The 23055-nt window shown below is 33.3% G+C and overlaps 1 protein-coding gene across 3 annotated transcripts in view; it reads left to right on the top strand.

The window, feature by feature from the left end:
* The window catches only part of LOC148940569 (uncharacterized), a 45969-nt gene that overhangs the window by 11077 nt on the left and 11837 nt on the right, over window positions 1-23055 (top strand). For 2 of the 3 annotated variants that reach the window (XM_089105410.1, XM_089105409.1), the window contains exons 2-3: window positions 15137-15262; window positions 20803-20976. In XM_089105410.1, the coding sequence (XP_088961536.1) occupies window positions 15220-15262; window positions 20803-20976 (217 nt within the window). In that variant the 5' untranslated portion in view covers window positions 15137-15219. Of the gene's footprint in view, window positions 1-7870; window positions 7993-15136; window positions 15263-20802; window positions 20977-23055 lie in introns of those variants that run through there. The other variant, XM_089105411.1, reaches the window with a different exon arrangement.

Raw genomic sequence — 23055 nt, 5'->3', positions numbered from 1 at the left:
TGTTTTTTTTAAGTTACACGCTTCGCATGTACTCACAAATTCTTTAAGTTTTGTTACTGCCGACGGCACGTAAAAATATTGTTTTAATTTATGGAAGGTTTTCGTTATTCCTAAATGTCTACCTGTATCTGAATGAAAATACTCAAAGGCAGGTGTTATTAAGTTTTGGAGTAATACAGGTATTATTGAGGTTTGGTTTCTATTTGCCTCAGCAGTCGCGTTTCTGCATAGTATTTCTTCATCACGATCATAGTAAAAATTATCTATTTCTTTACTAACAGTTTTAAGTTTATCTGGTAACACATCATCATTCACAAAATAATTAATAAGTGCTAAACACATTTGTCCTTTATTTTATTTCTTTTTATATTTTCTAAAGACAAGGGACAATAGTTATCCTTATTTTCTTTTACTGTGTCTTTGACTTTGTTTTTCTTACATTTATGTTTACTCTTAGTATTGATAGCGTTAATTTTGTGCTCTTCGGCTACTGAGGGCATCTTTTCTGGGAATCTACACAAAAAGTCACAAGCTGCATTTTGTTTACCTTTTAAATATTCAAATTTGTAAGCTAGATCTTGGATTTTCATAATCCATCTAGCTAGAATTCCCGTGGGGTTTTTAAAAATGTGTAGGTACTGCAAGCTTTTATGGTCTGATCGTAGTATAATTTTCTACCAATTAAATAGTGTCTAAATTTATCCAAGTGGTGAATTATAGATAATAACTCTAAGTTTGTGGCGGAATAACTACTTTTGCCTTTTGATAAAGTTCTACTCGAATAGCATATAACTTTTTCTATTATATTTTGTTTAGGCGTTCCCTCTAGAGGATTAGGGTTTTCTACCGGGATTATTTACGAAAGAATAGCGCCAATGCCCTTCGAACTTGCATTGGTTGTGACCACGAATTGTCCGTTTTCAAAATCAGGCAGCGATATTATTGGTTCCGAAGAAAGTGCCTTTTATAGACGGCCTAGGGAAGTTTGAGCTTCCTGGGACCAGGGAACATTTTGGGAGTTCCATTTAGTTAATTCCGTGAGGGGTTTCGCAATTTGGGCGTAATTGCGCACGAATTTTCTGAAGTAACCAGTAAGACCTAAAATTTCTCTTAATTCTTTCACAGTTCTAGGGGGTTTGAGGTTTTCACCACATTTTATTTTGTCTGGGTCTGGAGATATCTCTCATTGCGTCGCCACTACACCTAACAATTTAATTTTAGGTTGAAATAAATTTTCTTTTTCAGGCCGGCATTTTAAATTGCCCTCTCTGAATTTCTCGAACACTTTAGCTAATGTTCCTAAGTGTTTTTCAGCGTTTTCGCCTACACATATGACATCATCAACAAAATTAATGATAATTTTTAATCCTCTTAATAGATGTAATAAGGGTCTACATAGCGCGCTTGAACTTGTCTTAAGTCCAAAAGGTACTCTTAAGTATTCATAGGAACCGCATTCAGTTGTAGAAAACACAGTTTTATAGAAATTCTTTTCGGCCATTTTCACTTGGTGGTAACCTTGGGTAAGATCCAAAGAAGTAAAAATTTTGTTTTTGCTCGAGATAGAGTCAAGGATTTCATCTATTCTTGGTAAAGGAAACTTATCACTAACTACTTGTTTGTTAAGGGCTCTATAATCTACTACAAGTCTTAGATCACCATTCTTTTTTGGTACCAAGACCACTGGTGCAGAATACGGACTTATACTGGGGCGGATAATTTTATTTTTTCTAATTTATGAATTTTATTTTTTAACCACTCTTTGTGCTTATACGGCACACGATATGGCTGTTTCGCGACAGGATTACCGGTCGTTAGAATTGAATGTTCATAAAACGGTATCAGTCCGATGTCAGCTTCAGATGCGAAAAATACATCTTTGAAATTCCATAGTAATTTGCATATTTTTTCTTAAGTTCTAAGTCCGTAATATGATCCATATTAAATTTGTTTAAGAATTGCGATTTAGTTAGAGGGTATTTGTTAATTGAGGTTTTAATTCCGTTAGCTAGGTTTCTTTTGAAATTTTCCCATCTATCTAAATCATTCTCCGAGATAACTTGGATTTGAACTAGACATGTTCTCTTTTTTAATGTAATTGCATCATTTTCGTGGTTATTAATTACCCAAATAAAACCTTCTCCTTTGTCGTAAGATATATTTTGTTCTTCGTATAATAGATTTTTAGTAATTTCATTCGATGGGATCGCAAGCCAAATTTCAGATTTGGTATCCACTGGTTCAATCATCTGTGATATTAGAAATCTTTGCATTGTTTTGGGAGGGACTTTTGTTTTCCGTATTGCGAATCAATAATATTTTTCTTTATTTTCATTGTCTATTAAATTTAGACTGGTGCTATCCGCCAATGACATTGGCTGCGCCTGAACCGCATTGGGGTTCCCCACTTTTTTCCATAATTCCACTATTTTCTTGATTTCATTCGACCTATATCGTCGCATATCTCCTATTTTTATTTTTGCAGATTCAATCCACCTATTATTTAAATTTACTTCATTTATGCAATGTCCTCTTTGTAGCGAGACATGAGGTTCAAAAGATTGCGATGTTATACCGCCAGAAATTTTATTTACTGTTACATTCTCTTCGTAACCTCTGTTACAATTTCTTAAGGTAGAAATTCCTTCCCCTACCTTAGCCGGGTAGACAAGCCTTTCGTTTGCTACGTCTAATAGTACTCTATTAGACCTTGAAAAATTTGCGCCGATGATGGCTTCATACGGAAAATTGTTGCATATTATAAAGTTTGTCGGAAAAATTCTATTATCCCTTTTTACGTCTAGGCGAATTTAACCTTTTGCATCCAATTTATGCCCTGTCACGCTAGTTAAATTGGTATTATTAAAATTCCTCTGCCACCTAATACACGGAGGCAACATATTAAATACGCATGAGTTTATGATATTAACCGTGGCACCAGAGTCAATTAAAGCCTTAAAGTAAACATTTGCCACACAAAAATCATTAAATATAGGTAACTTATTATTACTATCACTAAAGGACGGTACTATTATTGGGTTGGGCGTATAAAATTTTCTGGGCCCCTTCCGGGTCCAATTTATTCTTCTGAGGGGCCTGACACGTTTCCCTGAGGATTTATTTCATTCGTTGGTGTCTGCAATAGAGATTCAGATATGTCCATGCAATCTCTAGCTAATTTGTTGACATTTGTTTGTCGATTTTGCCATGTATTATTACGATAGTTTGGATTTCTTGCGCCAGTGCCGGGTACTGGCGTCAACTGCAAATGCCGTTGGCTTGAAAAATTTTCATTTCCCGTCGGCAAATTTTCGGGATTTCTATATACCATTCTTACACCATATTGGTTTTGACGAGTATTGGGGTTTTCAAATCGACAATTATTTTGTCTATTGGGGGGAGGATTGTACAAATTTGGTTGGTAGATACTGATGTTGATGTTTGGTTGGTTTGGTTGGTAGGTACGGTAGGTATGCGTTGTGAGGTACTGATTGGCGCAATCTTCCCTGGATATAGCTTAGTGCACCAATGGTGCTAAAATTTGTTCTTCTGAACAAATGGTTGCCATAATTTTGCGTATTACCGACGGCAATCCTTGGTGCCGTTGTGTCCCTAATCCTAAAGCGGCACTCTCTCACGATATGCCCAGGTCGATTACAGTTATAGAATCTTACAATTGTGGAACTACTTCCATAAGTGATTGGTTTAATGGACTGAAAACGTTCAATTTTCTTCCTATTGGGTTCTTGTGTTCTCTTTTTTTGTGGCACTTGCGACTCATCCCTTTAAAAGAAATTTGGAGAAGCTTGATTGCCCTTGAAGGTCAGGCTTGCGTTTGATTTGCCTAGGCTATTTATTTTTGTTTTACTGTGATTTGCCACGATCGTATCAATTTCGATCATTCGTCCCACCTCCTGAACTGCAAGGTCCAACGTTTGGATGTTTTTAGATATTACCATTTTATATAATTTTGGGGGTAGCCCTTGCAAAAAGGCGTGTAGTATGATGTTTTCATACAATTCTCCTGAACCTTTTCCGAATTTTGCTTCTACTGAAATCCGTATATTGTGAAGATATTCTCTTACATTCTGTGTATGGTCAAAACATACCATTCCGTATTTTAATTTATTTCCTGAACTAGTTTTGACAAATCTATCTTTGAATGCCGTTAACAATTTTTCTACTGTATTTATCGGCAAGCTGTCATCATCTCCTATAGTATTTTCAATTTGCTTTAGGAAGGTTAAGGCCTGCCTTCTTAATCTTAGTAGGAGCATACCGATAAACGTTTCTAGCTCTGTTTTTGTTAATTCTACAAACTGGGCCAATTAGTTATTAAATTCGTCGATATCTGTTTGTCCAATATATTGCGGAATAGATTTTGTTATTTCTACATTTTTCGCGACCAACTTTTGCGCCATTAATAGTTCATTTAATTCTTCTGACATTTTTGCGTTTGAATTAACTCAAAATAATTTTTTTTCTTTTTTTTCACTTAACCTATTATGGGGGAGGCTATTATCTCCTATGAGATATTTTAAAGGGTTTTCCTATAATAACTTAGCGGTTATAGGCCTAATCACTTTTTCTTATAAGTCTGTATCTCTCCAATGATGTAAATTTAAATTACGATTTTTTTAGCATAACTAGTTCGCATGTATTCCTCCAAGTTTACGACCGCGCCAAATGTAATGTTAAGGGCATCCTTCCGACCGCGCCAAATGTAATGTTAAGGGATTAAATCTGTATACCGATCGGGCAGACTGCGCCGTTGAGGTTTAAAGCTGTGAACTTGCACCTTATAAGTTTTCCTATCGCGCCACTTGTAACGCTAAGGATTGTGCCAATTGTGCCATCGAGGACTGCGCCACAGCAATGGGGAGTAAGGTAAATGGGTGACCTCGCCACTCTCAATCTTAGAGAGAAAATGAAATATGTAACTACAAAAGTGTAGCCTAACCTCTTTTCCTCGAATTATCTCCAAATCAGATTCCTTAGGGAGCGCTGCCTATGGAGTACAATTGAACTATTATCTACTGTGCGATGAGATACAGGCATACAATAAGAACAAACACAAATAGAAAAGTAATAGTTTTATTGAGGCTTACATTTCAGGTGGACAACAACGTATGTATATGAGCAAGACTTCACTTCAGTTAGAATAATAATTTCATAATTGCTCACAGAATGGTAGGAACATAATGTCTGTAATCATAATGCCTGGGGCCTGAATAATAATAGTAATAACTGAATGACTCGAAAAACACTTTTCAAACACTATAAGACGCTAGTCTTGATTCTGCGCACTAAGAGCTATTTCACGATTGGCCCAACTCTTTAGAGGGCCCGCTACCTTGTAATTATGTTTGCAAACTAAACTCATTATGCTAACTGCCCATCCAATAATTTGTTTTCAATATTTTTGATGATTTAAGATTCACACTCCTATGATAACTTAAACTTCCTGTGAAGTTTGTATCTCGTGATTTTTTTTATTGCCAAGTATCTTCGCAAAATTCAAAACCGTCTCCCTTGATTAGCGCCGATGTTTGGCTGAGACTAAAATGCAGTTTTTCTTTTGCTGATTAAGAATTTAGACTCAAGTTTGAAACGAGATTTAAGCTTTATTAGGGGAAGTTCAATTTATGTCGGAATTATCCTTAGAAGGAAAGAATTTTTTGTATTTTAAATATATCACATATTACTCACGGTACACTGGCAACACCTTTGAGATTACAAAAATCTTTTAAATGTTGTCATTTTTATAGCTTTAAGAAATCAAAATTAATTAAAATTTTAAGGAATAATTATCAGCATATGTACATTAAACTGACAATGACTCTTTTAAAAAGTTGTACTTGGGGGGTTGTTCCTTGGAAATAATTTCCAAGGAAGGGAGCATTTCTGGAGTGATTAAGAAACCGATTAGAAATTAAAGTCTTATGCAAATGAAAGAATACTAAGGAGAAATTTTCAGGCTGAATAGATCGCAAGCAATTTTACAGGAGGGGATTCTCAGCAAGGATGGAAATGCCTGAATGGAATTCGACGGGAGGGGGGTTGTACTTTATGTTTGGTAAAATTTCCAGAGGAGTTTTCCATAAGAGGAAAGGGTATATTTAATAGAGGGTGAGCCAGATATACCGCCATTAATTGAACAACGAACAGAAATTATTCCATATATGAAGGGGTTCCCTCTCCTCAATACCTTGCTCCTTACACTTAAGTTAGACTGTATTTCGCAATTTCTTAAAAGCGTCTACTGAAACACGTGGGCCTTTTAATTAGAATAGACAGCTTTTTTTTAAGTGCTAACAGCTTTAGCGTAAAGAGTAATGTACTGAGAAGGATGTAACCCTTCATATACGGAATGAAGTGGCCAAATTTAATATGTAAGTTTTGTTTTAAACCTTCATGTAATGAGCCAAATTCGAACCTGTATTAGTTGAAAAACGTTCAGAAATTTTCAGTTAATTCATTTGAATTATTTTTAGTAAAGTAAAAATTATATCCTGGCTTTTAGAAAGCATAGGGGCTTAGAACCCTACTCATATTAATTTCTGCTCGTTTTGAGTTTGACTCTGTTATTTATTTTAGTTTCTGTTTGTTTTGAGTTTCATTTATTTATTGATACTGATTTGTGGTAGTTGTATGCTTGGTATATTATTTGATTCTATTTTTGTTCATTTTTGGTTTAATGGATTTCTTTACTTTTTTTTGAAAAAATTTTATGTGGAAAAAGTTTTTTAATTAATTACAATAAATGGCCATATTCAAACTCAAAACGAGCAAAGATTAACATGAGTATGGCTGATTAAACTGACAATCCATAGTCATTTGTTTTTGTTATTGTTTTTTTTTTTCAGTAAAGCACAAATTGTGATCTTGTCTTGAGAAGGTATGGGGGTTATCAGCCCTACTCATGTTAATTTTTGCTCATTTTGAGTTTGACTTGGCTATTTAGTGTAATTTCTGTTCATTATTTGTGATAGTTTTACGCTTGGAAGATTATTTGACTATATTTTGTTCTATCTTGGCTTAATGGAGCTCTTTACTTTTCTTTAATAAGCTTGTTATGTCGAAACATTTTTAAAATTAATTTCTCTATGTTTTTTATTGACATAGTCTTTTTCATGGAAAAAATAATATTTTATATTTGTTTATTTTTTTTCCATAAGAATCTATAGTTTGGGTTGCTATTTGTAATTAGGGGAAATCTTTTTCAACAATTTTTAATTGTTGGTGCAGAAACTTAAAAAAAAATATCTCAAAAACTTTTTAAGATAGCAACAAAATGGCTATCTCAAAATTTTGATTGGATGTGTTTGGGGAAAGGGATGGGATATGTTTGATTGGATGTGTATGTGGGCACAGTGTGCCCACATTGCCCTTTACTTAGGCAGCGCAATTGTGCTGCCTATGATACGCTGGCCTATACTAGTTACAACCACAAGCTGAAGACATACAATATCTTTGGTTTCGAATTTTTCTGGTCGACCCCCCCCCCCAAAAAAAAAAAAATATATATATATATATATATATATATATATATATATATATATATATATATATATATATATATATATATATATATATATATATGATATATATATATATTTATATATATATATATATATATATATATATATATATATATATATTATATATATATATATATATATATACATATATATATATATATATATATATATATATATATATATATATATATATATATATATATATATATATATATATATATATATATATATATATATATATATATATATATATATATATAAATCATTGCTCCAAGCTCTCTATGTAAATTAGGTTTAAATTTTTCTTAGAACTTGAAGACCCACTACCAAATGACGGTAAAAGTCAGTTTGAAAGTACAAATCCTTTTTTGTTACCTAAAGAAGAAGTCTGCAAAATTTTAACCTGATTACTACCCTCTGAATTTGGAACCCAATATCAATATGGGCAATGGTATGATTCCTCTTCTTTATTTCTGTGCCAATATAGAATATTCAATTTTAAAGTCCTTGGAAAAATGCAGTAGAAACTGAAATACACCTTTAATAAATAGTTTACAGGCTAGAAGACTGGAAAAAATAAATTTCCCTTTAAAATCTCATCCAATATTTTGAATATAAACGATACTAGCAATAATGATGTTTTAGGTTTTTAACCTCTGCCACACTTGGTCTTTGATTTCCAGTTTAGGCAGTTGATATTATTGTAGTAATTATAGCACTTATGATTTTTTCAGGTTTGATACTTTACTTAAAATAGATTTAGTTTTTTGGGTTGATCAAAGGTAACCTAAGTGCGTTTGTTAAAGGATTAACAACAAGGAATAGATGCAGATACAAAATTTTTCTATGAGTGCAGGTCTCCAGAAGGCAGAGGGAGGGTGTCAGCCCTGCTCATCTTAGTTTTTCCCTTTTTTTAGTTTGACTTGGTAATTTATTGTAATTTATTTTCATTATGAGTTTTACTTACTTACTGAGGGTGTTTTGTTGTAGTTTTGCACTTGGATCACGTTAACTTTGTTTCTCTACATGTTTGGTTTGATGTAGCTCTTTACTTTTATTTGAAAAAATTATTTCGTGGAAAAATGTTTTTAATCAACTTCTAAAAACAATCTTTTTATCTTAAACTTAAAAAAAAAACTTGTAAGCAGTAGGTACTAGCGAATTCCTTTATCCTTTTATTGTTCAACCTCCTAACCATTCTTGGCCACATAATCATTGTATTAAAGATAATCCACTCGAGACTAATTTTTACCCCTGGCCTTACCATTGTTACCTCTGTCCTTAGATAACAAATAATATATAAAGTGAGGTTTTCATCTAGTTTACTATGTATTCTCAAGACTTATTTAAAAAGTTTGATGTTCAAGACATCCAGCTGACGTTCTCTCTTCCTAGATTTGAGGATAAATGGCTCATGGCTTGAGGATTCCAAAAATTGTTGTTCTTTTTTATTTATGGTAAATTTGGATTACTTTTCCTTGGTGGATTGTATCCTAACCTACTGGACCGGTAAACCCAGTTTAGATCTGCATGTATAGTATTTGAATAGACTAAGCTAATTTTAGGAAGATAGGCAGATCAAATTATATATTTGACAAATACCACTCATTAGAAAATAATATGTATTGCAAGCAGTCTTTTTTCTTGATTACGATGGTTTTTTCCTTGCTTTTCTTACCATTTTGAACTATCTTTATCTATTTAATTGTTAAAAATAGTATGTGCTGGTATCAGTGAAGAATAATTAAATGACTAGTCTTCGATTTCTTCTTTCAAAGAATACAGTTTCTTCAAGCATTTCAAAATATAATTTTGATAATAATGAAAAATACGTAAAATTATGAATTTCACGTTTTTGTTTCGTTCTGAAAATACTTCTTGGAAAGAGCTAAGCAAAAGTTAACGTAGAGAGGAGTATTGAGGAGAGGTAGAATTCGCAAAATGATTTAAAAAAGATATAAACCTTTAAGATTATGCTTAGAACCTCTACTTTGGGTCTCTTATATCCTAACTTCCTATCCCTTTCTGTAATCAACAGTCACCTCTACTCTTATACTCTTAAGACATATTCTATGTTTAATAGAAAAGATTTTCTTTCTATAGGCCCGTTTTTTAGCGCTAAGATCTCACATCTTTCTGCAAAGATTATCGTTTTTTAATTCATCTCTGCTCTAAGATCTTACAGCTCACTGATGTTAGAAAAAAGTGTGAAGACCGCCACTGTTCTGCCCATGTAGAACAATGATGAGAGAATTTTGATGATCTACTCATCATTGTTCTCATCAGATAGTGTTCTTCATCAGATAGTGTTATTCATCAGATAGTGTTCACATTCTTCTTTGCAGATAGTGTTATCATAGATATTGAAACGGGATATACTGAAATAATTTAGAATCTATTCAAAATAAATCACCCCGCTTTTTAACAGTTTTTACCTTACACAGCTAAATACATATATTTTTAAATTCTTGCGTAGGAAATTAATTAAACTTAGAATTAATTTTATAATTATAACAGCAATTTATGACAGCGATTAAAATTAATTCCTTTTATTAATTAATTAATAACAGCAAATTTGAAACGTTGCTCTAAATCCTCTACGAGTTCTTTATCCTCAAACGTATTCACCCAGCACTCCCTCACAATTATTATTTTGATCCCTTCACCCGTGTAATATTTTAAACTGCAGTTTTAGGAAATTTTTACGGTCTTGCAAACCTGTTAGTTAGGCAAAGGAAATTTTACGCAAAATATTTATATGTATTTTTCAGTGCGTTGTTCAACTGTGACTTGTTTTTCTAGTTTTGTTTTTTCACAGTTGATTCAATTTACAGTTAAATGGGTTGAAACAACTGAGATGCATTCTGAGAATCAATAAGAAATATAAATGTGTTAACTATGATATGAAGTATGAGTATTATAAGCCTAGGATTCTAGCTATGACCTTAATTAATTAATTACCTTAATTTGCACTTTTGAGGAATAATAAGGTCTGTGCAGGATCTCATTTGTTCCATGCTAATGATGGCAGTATAATGTAATATCACAGTGTTAAGGGCCCAGTGACATGTTGTAAGAGAGATGCAATTTATGCCTACTTGGAAACAGTGAGAATAAGGTATGTATGATCCATAAGAACCATTCTCCTGTGGTTTAAGGTTAACACTGCTGCACAACAGTAACTTTGGATAGAGTTTCCAAGATGGTTGATAATAACAAGCAGCATCAACCTCCTAGCAACACACTTATGAAAAACTTGCATCAATAATCACTGGGCAGCTGAATAGAACAAACAGTCCCACTTGTATTTCCATGGCTTGTTGCTCCATTCTTTTTCAAGTCTAGACTTGAAAGATGCAGTTGTGAGTGCAGTCACTGCTTTGTCTTGAAGGCTATTCCAGTCATTAATGATATGCTCAGCAACATAGTTTTGCCATATCTGTGTCTTCACATTATGTTTAGAAAGTTTTTGTAAATAGCCTCTTGTATGGGGCTGACTTGCATGTTTTGCGAAGAGAATATTTTTTGGTTGGCTTTTCTTTTTGTTGGTCAGCATCATGTTACCATGCTGGTATCTGAAGACAAGTGTTGAGAGTTATAGGTGCTCCAGCCTCTTGTTGTGTGGCATATTTTGCAGACCATTTATGCATTTTGTGGCATGCCTTTGAACACCTTTGCCTAGTATCACTTAGAGAAGGGGTAGGTAAGACAAGTCCCAAAATCCAGAATGAGTCTGACAACAGCCCTATACAGCCTCAGGAAGACAGGCTGAGAGTGGCTGGTGATTGTCTGTTTGGCCAAACCAAGACTAGAATTTGCTCTTGATAATGCTGATAGCCAATATTCATGGAATTTAAGTTGGTCATCAACTATGACACTCAAATGTCTTTCATCATGGCTTGTTTAGAGCTGGATATAATACTGAAACCTCTTTTCAAGCATCATGCATTTGTAGCATAGGTTGTTGTTGCCAAAGTGGAGGATGCTGTACTTTGTGAAGTTAAAATCCAACAGCCAATCATTTGCCAATGTTTGGATTTTCAGGACATTGGACTGTTGGCTTTGTTGGTCCAAAGAGCTTGGAATCATCAGCATAAAATGTGATGTTATTGGTGACTTCCTTTGTCATGTAATTGATGTAAATGATCAAGAGGGTAGGGCCCAGCAACTAGAATTAAACACATTGGTTGAATTGAAACAGCTGAACAAGTGAAATGTTTCATTGAACAAAAACTGTTTTAAGTAGTAAGTATTAAATATTATAGATATAGATATATTTATTTATTTCGAGAAATTACTATCACAAGCCCTGAAGGGCCGAGTTCGAATTTCGAAGTCCATAAAAAAAAACAAGCAAGAAAATCATAACAAAAGCACAACAACTAAAAAATTGGCAACCAATGTAAAAAAATAAAAAATAAATAAATAATTAAATATCGGAATGCTATATGATTCCTTTGTCACTTATATTAAAAACTGCAACATGGCAATTAGTTAAAAAGATAAAAACTGATAAAACTTAAGAAATAAATAATATACACATTAACATATGTTTAAAAAACAAAATAAAAAAGGGATAGGGAACAAAAAAAAAGAGTATAAAGAAAAACGAGCTGTTTCTTTTATTATATAAGAGAAAAGACAAAATTTATGAACCACTATTTATTATGTCAGTAAAAAAAGGGATAAAAGATTTCATTTACCGCAAGGTAATACAAAGAATGGTAGATAAGCTGGGGATAGGCTGAGACACAGTTTGTGGAGGACGATTTCTATCAGGTACATGGTAATCAGGGAAAAGGGACGCAGTACGGGGGTTCAAAAGTGCCAACTTACCAAACTGGAGGCACAAATTATTTCTTCGTCTCTCGAGGGTCTCTAGGTTTGAAATATTTAACAAATGCAAATATGGTATCATGCCCTCTTTAAAAATGATTCTTAGAGCTCTCTTTTGGACATTTTCAATTTTATGTGTTGCTTCATTAGAGAGGCCAGGGTGCCACACAGGACAAGCATACTCTAATATGGGACGTACAAAAGAAATGTATACTTGTAGTAAATGTCATTGCGGGCAACTAAATTTCTTTGAAAGTTTAAGGAGGGAAAGCGAGGAGTTTGCTTGTCGTAGGATATTATTTATATGGGCATCCCATTTGAAACTGGAAGAAATTGTAACACCAAGGAGTTTAAGAGATGTGACAGAGGTTTCAGGAGGAATAGGAGCAAGAAAAAGGGGAGGGGATTTAAGGAAACTTACTGAGACTATTGTAGATTTAGAAGGGGTAACTGTCATGTCAAGGGAAGAGGCCTCACAGGCAATATCTTGGAGTATGCCCACTAGGTTGCTAAACATGTTTTTATGACATATCTCTAAAACTGTCAAGTCATCGACAAATTTCCATCTATTGTCATAAAGGGTTGAAAGGCTGTTAATCACAAGAGAAAAAAGGAGAGGGCCTAGAATAGTCCCCTGAGGAATGCCATTAAATATGGGGAGATGATCTGAGAAATAATTTAGATATTTAACTGCTTGAGATCTATTAGAGAGAAAAGAGGCAACGAGCTTAACAAGGAAAGTTTCAATGTGAAATTCATTTGTAAGTTTATCTATGAGTAAATTGTGGTTAATCAAATCGAAAGCTTTTTGAAGATCAATAGAAATCAGATTAAGCCAAGTGTTAAGTTTTTCAAGTAATTTACCCATGGTATCAACAAGATGGATCAGGTAATGAGAAGTTGACGTGGATTTGAGATTACCAAACTGTCTAAGATCAATGAGGGGGAGGACTTTCATCTTAAGTCAGTCTGCGAGAAAACTTTCATACAATTTTGAAAAAATCGAGGTGAGGGTAATAGGACGAATGCCATCAAAGCCAGGCTTCACATTTTTCTTTTTGATTGGGGTAATAAAGCCTTGTTCCCAAAATTGAGGGAACTGTCCAGATTCGGTAATTTCATTAAACAGGGTGGATAGGGGTTTTGAGAGGTAATCACTGAAAGCTTTAATCAGAGGAACAGGAATATGTGGAAATGCGTAAGATAGTGGTGGGAGACTCTGGACAATAGAAGCCAGAAACTTATTGAGGTTTTTAGCTGTGGTCTTTGGAGGTTCATTTATATTAAAATTTAGTTGTTCTTGACTCTTGCCGGTAAGTTTTTTAATTTCAGAGTACCAGTTCTTTGGTTTATCATGGCACAAGTATTTAATTTCATTTTTATAATAGGCTCGGGCAGCTTTTCTAATTTGACTTTTTAATTCCTTTCTTAACTTATTTGCTTCATCTAAATTACCCCTCTTAAATAAGCTTATTTTCGTGTGGATTAATATTTTTATGTGATTATTTATGTAAGGTTTATCACTGGAGCACTTTCTGATTTTTTTTTTCTGGGAAACATAATGAGTAGGAATCAATTAATTTTTTGTGAAAAATCAACATTTTGTCATCAAGGTTATTAGAATTATAAAGGTCTGACCAACTTTCACTGGTCAGCCATGATCCAAAAGAAAAAAGTCCTGTGTCACTGAGGGGACGGCAAACCCCAATGGAGGTAGTAAAAGAATGTTCAATGGCTGAGGAGGGAGAAAAAAGAAGACAATAGTGGTAACTGCCTCCTAGTGGTGGTAGTGCTTGCGGGGAGTTGTAATACTTACTCATGTTTGAACAAATAACATCCAGAGAGGTGTTACCTTTTGTTGTAGATATTTTAACCAGTTGTTTAATATTAAGAGAGGTGCAGATAGAGTCTGTCCTCAGGTCATTCGCATCACCAAGTAAGCAAATACCAGTGTTTGGATACTTTGATAACACAAAGTCAGCACTTATAAGAAATTGTTGTATAAATTTGCGTTTCTGGTCAATACTTTGGTTAGGGGAATGATAAAAGACGGCGGTTACAATTAAATTGAAAGGGCGCGGAAGTACTTTCGGTCGAAGGCTCAGCCATAGAATTTCATCATAATCTGATAAGTTGGGGGTGGGGATGAGTTTAGGTTGGAGGTTATCTCGGACAAAAAATAATATACCACCCTCTTTTTTCCCGAGAGGGTGATCGGGAGGGCGAAGTTTTATAGACTGAGTATAATTGTTGATTTTTAGGAAATCTGGGTTCTGGGACTGAACTTCTGTCACAGCAATAATATTAATTTTATGAATTTCAGAGATACCCTCGAGTTTGGTAATTTTGTCAAAATTCAGGCTCTCAGCATTGGTAAGTAGGAAAGTTTGAAATTTAAACCGATTTGGGTATTGGGATTTTTTTTCAATTCGGGATGGAGTTATTTGGGGTTGAAGTTTATGAGAAGGGTGCTGTGGGTAAGGGTGTGGTTTTGAGGCATTATTAAAAGGCGGGACTGGACCGGGCTTGGTAAAGGTATTTTACCTTTTAACTTTTTCATTTGACAGCTGTAAACTTTTCTTGGAATTGAAGATTTGTAATGAAATATTCAGGAAAAGACCAAAACAAGTTTTGTTTACAGTATAATTATGTTTATTGCTGTTTGTCAATATAAATTTAGAAGTGATAACAAATTGGTCTTTAAGTTTGGTATGTGTTGGATCAATATTATTTTTCTTGTATCTCTCATCATTTTGTAGATTTTGTGCTCCTTCCTCTTGTTTGAAGATGTATTATTCAAATTTGTGAAGGAAAGCTGACTGTGTTGCTCAACTGGTGAAACATGGAAAAACCTGTCCTCTCTTCTGTCATTACTGTTAAGCAAGGTATTTGGCATTATAGAGAATTCCACCAATTTGTGCTTTTCTTGTCTTCTTATTTTATATTATTTTGCTCAAATATTGGAACAATCATTAAACTAGTAAGTTTTACTATTTTTGTTGTCAAATAGAACAAACAAACTGAAAAATTGTCTGTGAACAATTAAAAATAAAAATTCCCTCAAACTTTTTCAAACCAATGTTGTACAAGTCATCCCTTTTTATTGCCTTTGTTTAATTTATTAAATCATAACCCTTAATTTAATAAACAAAACATTGATTTGAATAAGATCATCTTCACCCCAGAAAGCTGTAACAAATTCTAAATGTAGTTTGAAAGATTATCTATCTTTCCCCCCAAAATTGGATTGGGTTTAAACAAGAAAAAATCAACTAATAATCAGGAGTATTTAAAAGAACCAGCCAAGACTTGTCACTACTCAGACCTCAGATAAACAGAAAATAGGTAAAAGTAAAGCATTCATCTAGCTTACCATCCATTGTGAGAAACTTTCTAAGTAGGGAAATCTCCAAAACTTCCCTCTGGCAATATTTCTATATATAAAAAATAATAAATATCTTTGTGCTAGAGGGATCCTAAAAACTTTTTTTTTTGTCTTTATGATATGTTTGTATTACTTGTGCTTTATGTTCTGTTGCACCTGAATTTTATAATTGCTGCACCTGAAATGTCTCTTATAGGAAAATTATATGTATAACTGGCATGGTAAAAAATAACATGGTTTGTTTTCTTGCTTCTCTCATTGTGTAATTGCATCTCTCTCAAAATGCTATCTAAGAGAAGTAAATATATTTTTTATATTGACATATTTAATTAACTTTAACAACAATTTACAGATATTCAAAAAGGCTGAAATTTCAGAAATAATTTTAAGGAAAGTATAAGTTTTAAAAAGTATGTCTAATACCTTTGCTTTGGGTCTCTTGTATGCTTCATATGTCAACACTTCCTACCTCTCCTTTTTCCCAATTTACTTTGTCAAGAGTTATTTCTATTCTAAACTCCCCCACTTTTTACTTTAAAGTATGAAGGGACAATAGATACTAAATGGATTATTTTGATGGACTTTGTTTTAAGGAGGACAGGAAAGGCAATGGGAGACCAAGGAATCAAATGGGGGGGGGGAAGTCTCCTGGGCTTGGATTATCCAGATGATTTAAGCATTCTAGACAAAAGTGTGAGCAAAATGAATGAAGTTTTAGAGGTTTTGCGAGTTCAGGGTACTAGAATTGGTCTGAAAATTAATGTTATGAAAACTAAGTCACTAAGGCTAGGAATAAGTGAAGATGAAAAGTTCAGGGTGCTAGAATAGGTTTGAAAATTAATGTTAAGAAGACTAAGTCACTAAGGCTAGGAATAAGTGAAGATGAAAAGGTGACTTTGGGTAATGAAAACAATGATCAGGTGGGCAGCTTTATTTACATTAGTAGTATTATTAGTAAAGACGGTGAACAGTGAAGATGTTAAAAGTAGAATAGCCAGGGCTCAGGGTATTTTTTCACAGTTAAAAAAAGTTTGGAAGAATATGGAAATAAGTCTGCAAACCAAGATTAGAATATTAGAAGCTACAGTGATGACAGTGGTCAAATATTGCTCTGAAGCATGGATGCTCCAAAAAGCGGATGAAGATTTCCTAGATGTTTTCCAGAGAAATTGCTTAAGGATTGTTCTGGGTACCCGGCTGACTGACCATATTTTGAACAATAGGCTGTACGAAAAATGTGGTTCAATACTACTCTCTAGGGCTATCATGAAAGAAAGGTTGAGGTGGCTAGAGCATTTTGTGCAGATGAAGCATGACAGATTGCCAAATATTGTTCTTTTTAGCCAACTGTCTAGGGCTAAACAGAAAGCAGGTTGTCCGCGTCTGGGGCAGGAGGATGTCATAAAGGAAGATCTAGCTGAACAGCTTATGGAAGATGAAGCAAAAAGAATTAGTTTTTGCTTTACTGATAGCTACTTATCATAAGCTGTTCAGTTGTGCTTCTAATTTAAAAAAGATTTTAAGAAAAGTAAAGAGCTCTATTAGCCCAAAAAATAACAAAATTAAAGTCAAACAATCTTCCAAGCATAAAACTACCACAAATCACTGTCAATAAATAAATGAAACTCAAAACAAACAGAAATCATATGCAGCATAATAGCGCCGCCTAAGTAAAGAATAATGTTGGCACAATGTATTATTTATTAAGTTTTTTCTTTCTTTGTTTTAGACCAGGGCACTTTGTATCAAAGGAGTTGTAGAAACTTTGAAAAGGGCTCATTTGATTGGAAACTGGAAAGGCTTGTGCCCTTTTTAATAGCCAAAAGTGGTTCGAAGGCTACTAACACCCCTTTTACACCCATCATTTTCTCAAACACATCCAATCAAAAATTTGAGATAGCCATTTTGTTCAACGTAGTTGAAAGATCTGGGAATTATGTTTTTGAGAAGCATACTCCCCCCACAAACCTCAGGACAAGGGTTGTAAGTTATGCCCAGGGGGCATATAAGGTTTTATAGAAAATGTTGTTGTAAACACTTCAAAAATGGCTCATTTGATTGGAAATTAAAAGGGATAGGGCCCTTTTTAATAGTCGAAAGTGATTGGAGGGTAACTAATGCCCCTCTCATCCCCACCGTTTCCTCAAATACGTCCAATCAAAATTTTGAGATAGACATTTTGTTCAATGTTAATTCTGGAAATTAGGGCTTTGAGGATGACACCCCCCCCCCCCGGGTATATGCCCTGTGGGTATAGGGTAAAGGCACCAATGATTCAACACTACGATTTTGGAACCACTGTCAAAGTTGTCCTTCAAAACAGGATAACTCAGCTTAGTTGTGACTTTGAACACCATCTCTTGAAACCGTTGTTAAAAAAAATCTTTTAAATGTTGTCATTTTTATAGCTTTAAGAAATCAAAATTAATTAAAATTTTAAGGAATAAATATCAGCATATGTACATTAAACTGACAATGACTCTTTTAAAAAGTTTTACTTGGGGGGTTGTCCCTTAGAAATAATTTCCAAGGAAGGGAGCATTTCTAGAGTGATTGAGAAACCGATTAGAAATTAAAGTCTTATGCAAATGATAGAATACTAAGGAGAAATTTTCAGACTGAATCGATCGCAAGTTATTTTACAGGAGGGGGGGGGGGGTTGTACTTTATGTTGGGTAAAATTTCCAGAGGAGTTTTCCATAAGAGGAAAGGGTATATTTAATAGAGGGTGAGCCAGATATACCGGCATTAATTGAACAACGAACAGAAATTATTCCATATATGAAGGGGTTGCCCCCTCCTTAATTCCTTGCTCCTTACGCTTAAGTTAGACTGTATTTCGCAATTTTTTAAAAGCGTCTACTGAAACACGTGGGTCTTTTAATTAGAATAGACAGCTTTTTTTTAAAGTGCCAACAGCTTGAGCGTAAAGAGCAAGGTACTGAGGAGGATGCAACCCTTCATATACGGAATGAAGTGGCCAAATTTAATATGTAAGTTTTGTTTTAATCCTTCATGTAATGAGCCAAATTCGAACCTGTATTAGTTGAAAAACGTTCAGAAATTTTCAGTTAATTCATTTGATTTTTTTTTAGTAAAGTAAAAATTATATCCTGGCTTTTAGAAAGCATAGGGGCTTAGAACCCTACTCATATTAATTTCTGCTCGTTTTGAATTAGCATCTTTGAGTTATTTTAATTCATGTTTGTTATGGGTTTCGATTAACTATTGACACAGATTAGTAGTAGTTGTATAATAGATTTATCATTTGAGTCCATTTTTGCTCGTTTTTTGTATAATGTAGGTATTTACTTTTTTTTGAAAAAATATTATGTGGAAAAAGTTTTTTTATTAATTACAATAAATAGCCAAGTCAAACTCAAAACTAGCAAATATTAATATGAGTAAGGATTATTAAACTGACAATCCATGGTCGTGTGTTTTTGTTGTTGTTTTTTCGTTTTTTTTTTCAGTAAAGCCCAAATTGTGTTCTTGTATTGAGAAGGTATGGGGGTTATCAGCCCTACTCATACTAATTTTTGCTCATTTTGTGTTTGACTTGGCTATTTAGTGTAATTTCTGTTCATTATTTGTGATAGTTTTACGCTTGGAAGATTATTTGACTATATTTTGTTCTATCTTGGCTTAATGGAGCTCTTTACTTTTCTTTAAAAAGCTTGTTATGTCGAAAAAATTTTAAAATTAAGTTCTCTTTGTTTTTTATTGACATAGTCTTTTTCATGGAAAAAATAATATTTTATATTTGTTTATTTTTTTCCATAAGAATCTATAGTTTGGGTTGCTATTTGTATGTAGGGGAAACTTTTTCAACAATTTTTAATTGTTGGTGCGGAAACTTAAAAAAAAATATCTCAAAAACTTTTTAAGATAGCAACAAAATGGCTATCTCAAAATTTTGATTGGATGTGTTTGGGGAAAGGGATGGGATATGTTTGATTGGACGTGTATGTGGGCACATTGTGCCCACATTGCCCTTTACTTAGGTATCGCAATTGTGCTGCCTATGATACGCTAGCCTGTACTAGTAACAACCACAAGCCGAAGACATACAATATCTTTGGTTTCGAAGTTTTCTGGTCTAACCCCCCCCCAAATATATATATATATATATATATATATATATATATATATATATATATATATATATATATATATATATATATATATATATATATATATATATATATATATATATATATATATATATATATATATATATATATATATATATATTTATATATACTATATATATACATTGTGCCTACATTGCCATTCACTTAGGCAGCGCAATTGGGCTGCCTATGATACGCTGGCCTATACTAGTAACAACCACAAGCCGAAGACATACAATATCTTTGGTTTGGGAAAATGGTGGGAGTGAAGGGAGGGGTTAGTTGCCCTCCGATTAGTTTCGAATTTTAAAAGGTCACTAGCCCTTTCAATTTCCAATCGCACGAGGAGCTCTTTTTGAAGGTTTTACAAAAACAAGTGGTCATCTCAAAAATTCTATCAGATGCATTTTTGAAAAATGGGAGGTGTGGAGGAGGGGGATATCTACCCTCCCATCACTCGGAATCTCAAAAAGGGCACTAAAACTTCTGATAAGCAATCCAATGTGCCCCTTCCGAAGATCATACGATCACCCTTCTATATAAACCTTTCAACCACGCTAATCAAAATGGCTATCTCATACTTTTGTTTGGATGTGTTTGGGAAAATGGTGGGCGTGGGAGGGAGGTTAGTTGCCCTCCATTCACTTTTGGCTATTAAAAAGGGCACTAGCCATTTCAATTTTCAATCGTATGAGGCAGCGCTATGATGACGAACGCAAAGATAGTCAGCCAATCTTGCAAGAAAATTTTCTTCTTTTTTTCAAACATTTTATTTGTGATTAAATCAAAGATCTGAGACTTTTTAAAAACCTTTTTAAAAAGGAAGAATTTTCTTTTGAACCTTTTGATTCATCACTAAATCGTTGCTCCAAGCTCTCTATGTAAATTAGCTTTAAATTTTCTTTAGAACTTGAAGACCCACTACCAAATGACGGTAAAAGTCAGTTTGAAAGTACCAATCCTTTTTTGTTACCTAAAGAAGAAGTTTTTCAAGAGATGAGTTTTTCTGCAGACGTATCTGCAAAATTTGAACCTGATTACCATCTTCTGAAATTGGAACCAAATATCAATATGGGCAATGGTATGTTTCCTCTTCTTTATTTCTGTGCCAATATAGAATATTCAATTTTAAAGTCCTTGGAAAAATGTAGTAGAAACTGAAATACACCTTTAATAAATAGTTTACAAGCTAGAAGACTGGACAAAATAAATTTCTCTTTAAAATCTCATCCAATATTTTGAATATAAATGATACTAGCAATAATGATGTTATAGGTTTTTAACCTCTGCCACACTTGGTCTTTGATTTCCAGTTTAGGCAGTTGATATTATTGTAGTAATTATAACACTTATTGATTTTTTCAGGTTTGATACTATACTTCAAATAGATTTGGTTTTTTGGGTTGATCAAAGGTAACCTAAGTGCGTTTGTTAAAGGATTAACAACAAGGAATAGATGCAGATACAAAAATTTTTTATGAGTGCAGGTCTCCAGAAGGAAGGGGGAGGGTGTCAGCCCTGCTCATCTTAGTTTCTCCCTTTTTTTAGTTTGACTTGGTAATTTATTGTAATTTATTTTCATTATGAGTTTTTCTTACTTAGTGAGGGTGTTTTGTTGTAGTTTTACGCTTGGAACACGTTAACTTTGTTTCTCTACATGTTTGGTTTGATGTAGCTCTACTTTTATTTGAAAAAATTATTTCGTGGAAAAATGTTTTTAATCAACTTTTAAAAACAATCTTTTTATCTTAAACTTAAAAAAAACATATAAGCAGTAGGTACTAGCGAATTCCTTTATCCTTTTATTAGTTCTAACCTCCGAACCATTCTTGGCCACATAATCATTGTATTAAAGATAACCCACTCAGACTAATTGTTACCCTTGGCCTTACCATTGTTACCTCTGTCCTTAGATAACAAATAATATATAAAGTGAGGTTTTCATCTAGTTTACTATGTATTCTCAAGACCCATTTAAAAAGTTTGATGTTCAAGACATCCAGCTGACAGTCTCTCTTCCTAGATAAGAGGATAAATGGCTCTTGGCTTGAGGGTTCCAAAAATTGTTGATCTGCATCTATAGTATTTGAATAGACTAAGCTAATTTTTGGAAGATAGGCAGATCAAATTATATATTCGAGAAATACCACTCATTAGAAAATAATATGTATTGCAAGCAGTCTTTTTTCTTGTTTACCATGATCTTTTTCTTGCTTTTCTTATCATTTTGAACTATCTCTATCTGTTTAATCATTAAAAATAATATGTGCTGGTATCAGTGAAGAATAATTAAATGACTAGTCTTCGATTTCTTCTTTCAAAGAATACAGTTTCTTCAAGCATTTCAAAATATAATTTTGATAATAATGAAAAATACGTAAAATTATGAATTTCACGTTTTTGTTTCGTTCTGAAAATACTTCTTGGAAAGAGCTAAGCAAAAGTTAACGTAGAGAGGAGTATTGAGGAGAGGCAAAATTCGCAAAATGATTTAAAAAAGATATAAACGTTTAAGATTATGGTTAGCACCTCTACTTGGGGTCTCTTATATCCTAACTTCCTATCACTTTCTGTAATCAACAGTCACCAATCCCCAAAACTTGTCCATTCTTTATTTTATTTTTAATTTAACTTGTCCATTCTTTATTTTATTTTATTTTTATTTTATTTTTATGTTATTTTATTTTTTATTTTTAAGTTATGGTAACGGCTATTTATACTCTTAAAGCATATTCTATGTTTAATAGAAACTATTCTCTTTCAATAGGCCCGTTTTTTAGCACTAAGATCTTACATCTAAGATCTTACATCTTTCTGCAAAGATTATCGTTTTTTAACTCATCTTTGTTCTAAGATCTTACAGCTCACTGATGTTAGAAAAAAGTGTGAAGACCGCCACTGTTCTGCCGGTATAGAACAATGATGAGAGAACTTTGATGATCTACTCATCATTGTTCTCAGATAGTGCTATCATAGAACGTTGAAACGGGATATACTGAAATAATTTAGAATTTATTCAAAATAAATCACCCCGCTTTTTACAGTTTTTACCTTACACAGCTAAATACATTTATTTTTAAAGACTTGCGTAGGAAATTAATTAATATTTAATTAAACTTAGAATTAATTTTTTAATTATAACAGCAATTTATGACAGCGA

This window comes from Artemia sp. Qi Xiang Cuo, chromosome 19 (assembly GCF_049724085.1).
Source record: "Artemia sp. Qi Xiang Cuo chromosome 19, ASM4972408v1, whole genome shotgun sequence".
Lineage (NCBI taxonomy): Eukaryota > Metazoa > Arthropoda > Branchiopoda > Anostraca > Artemiidae > Artemia > Artemia sp. Qi Xiang Cuo.
The sequence above is the reverse complement of the archived record's forward strand: the minus strand, read 5'-3'. Positions and strand labels throughout refer to the sequence as shown.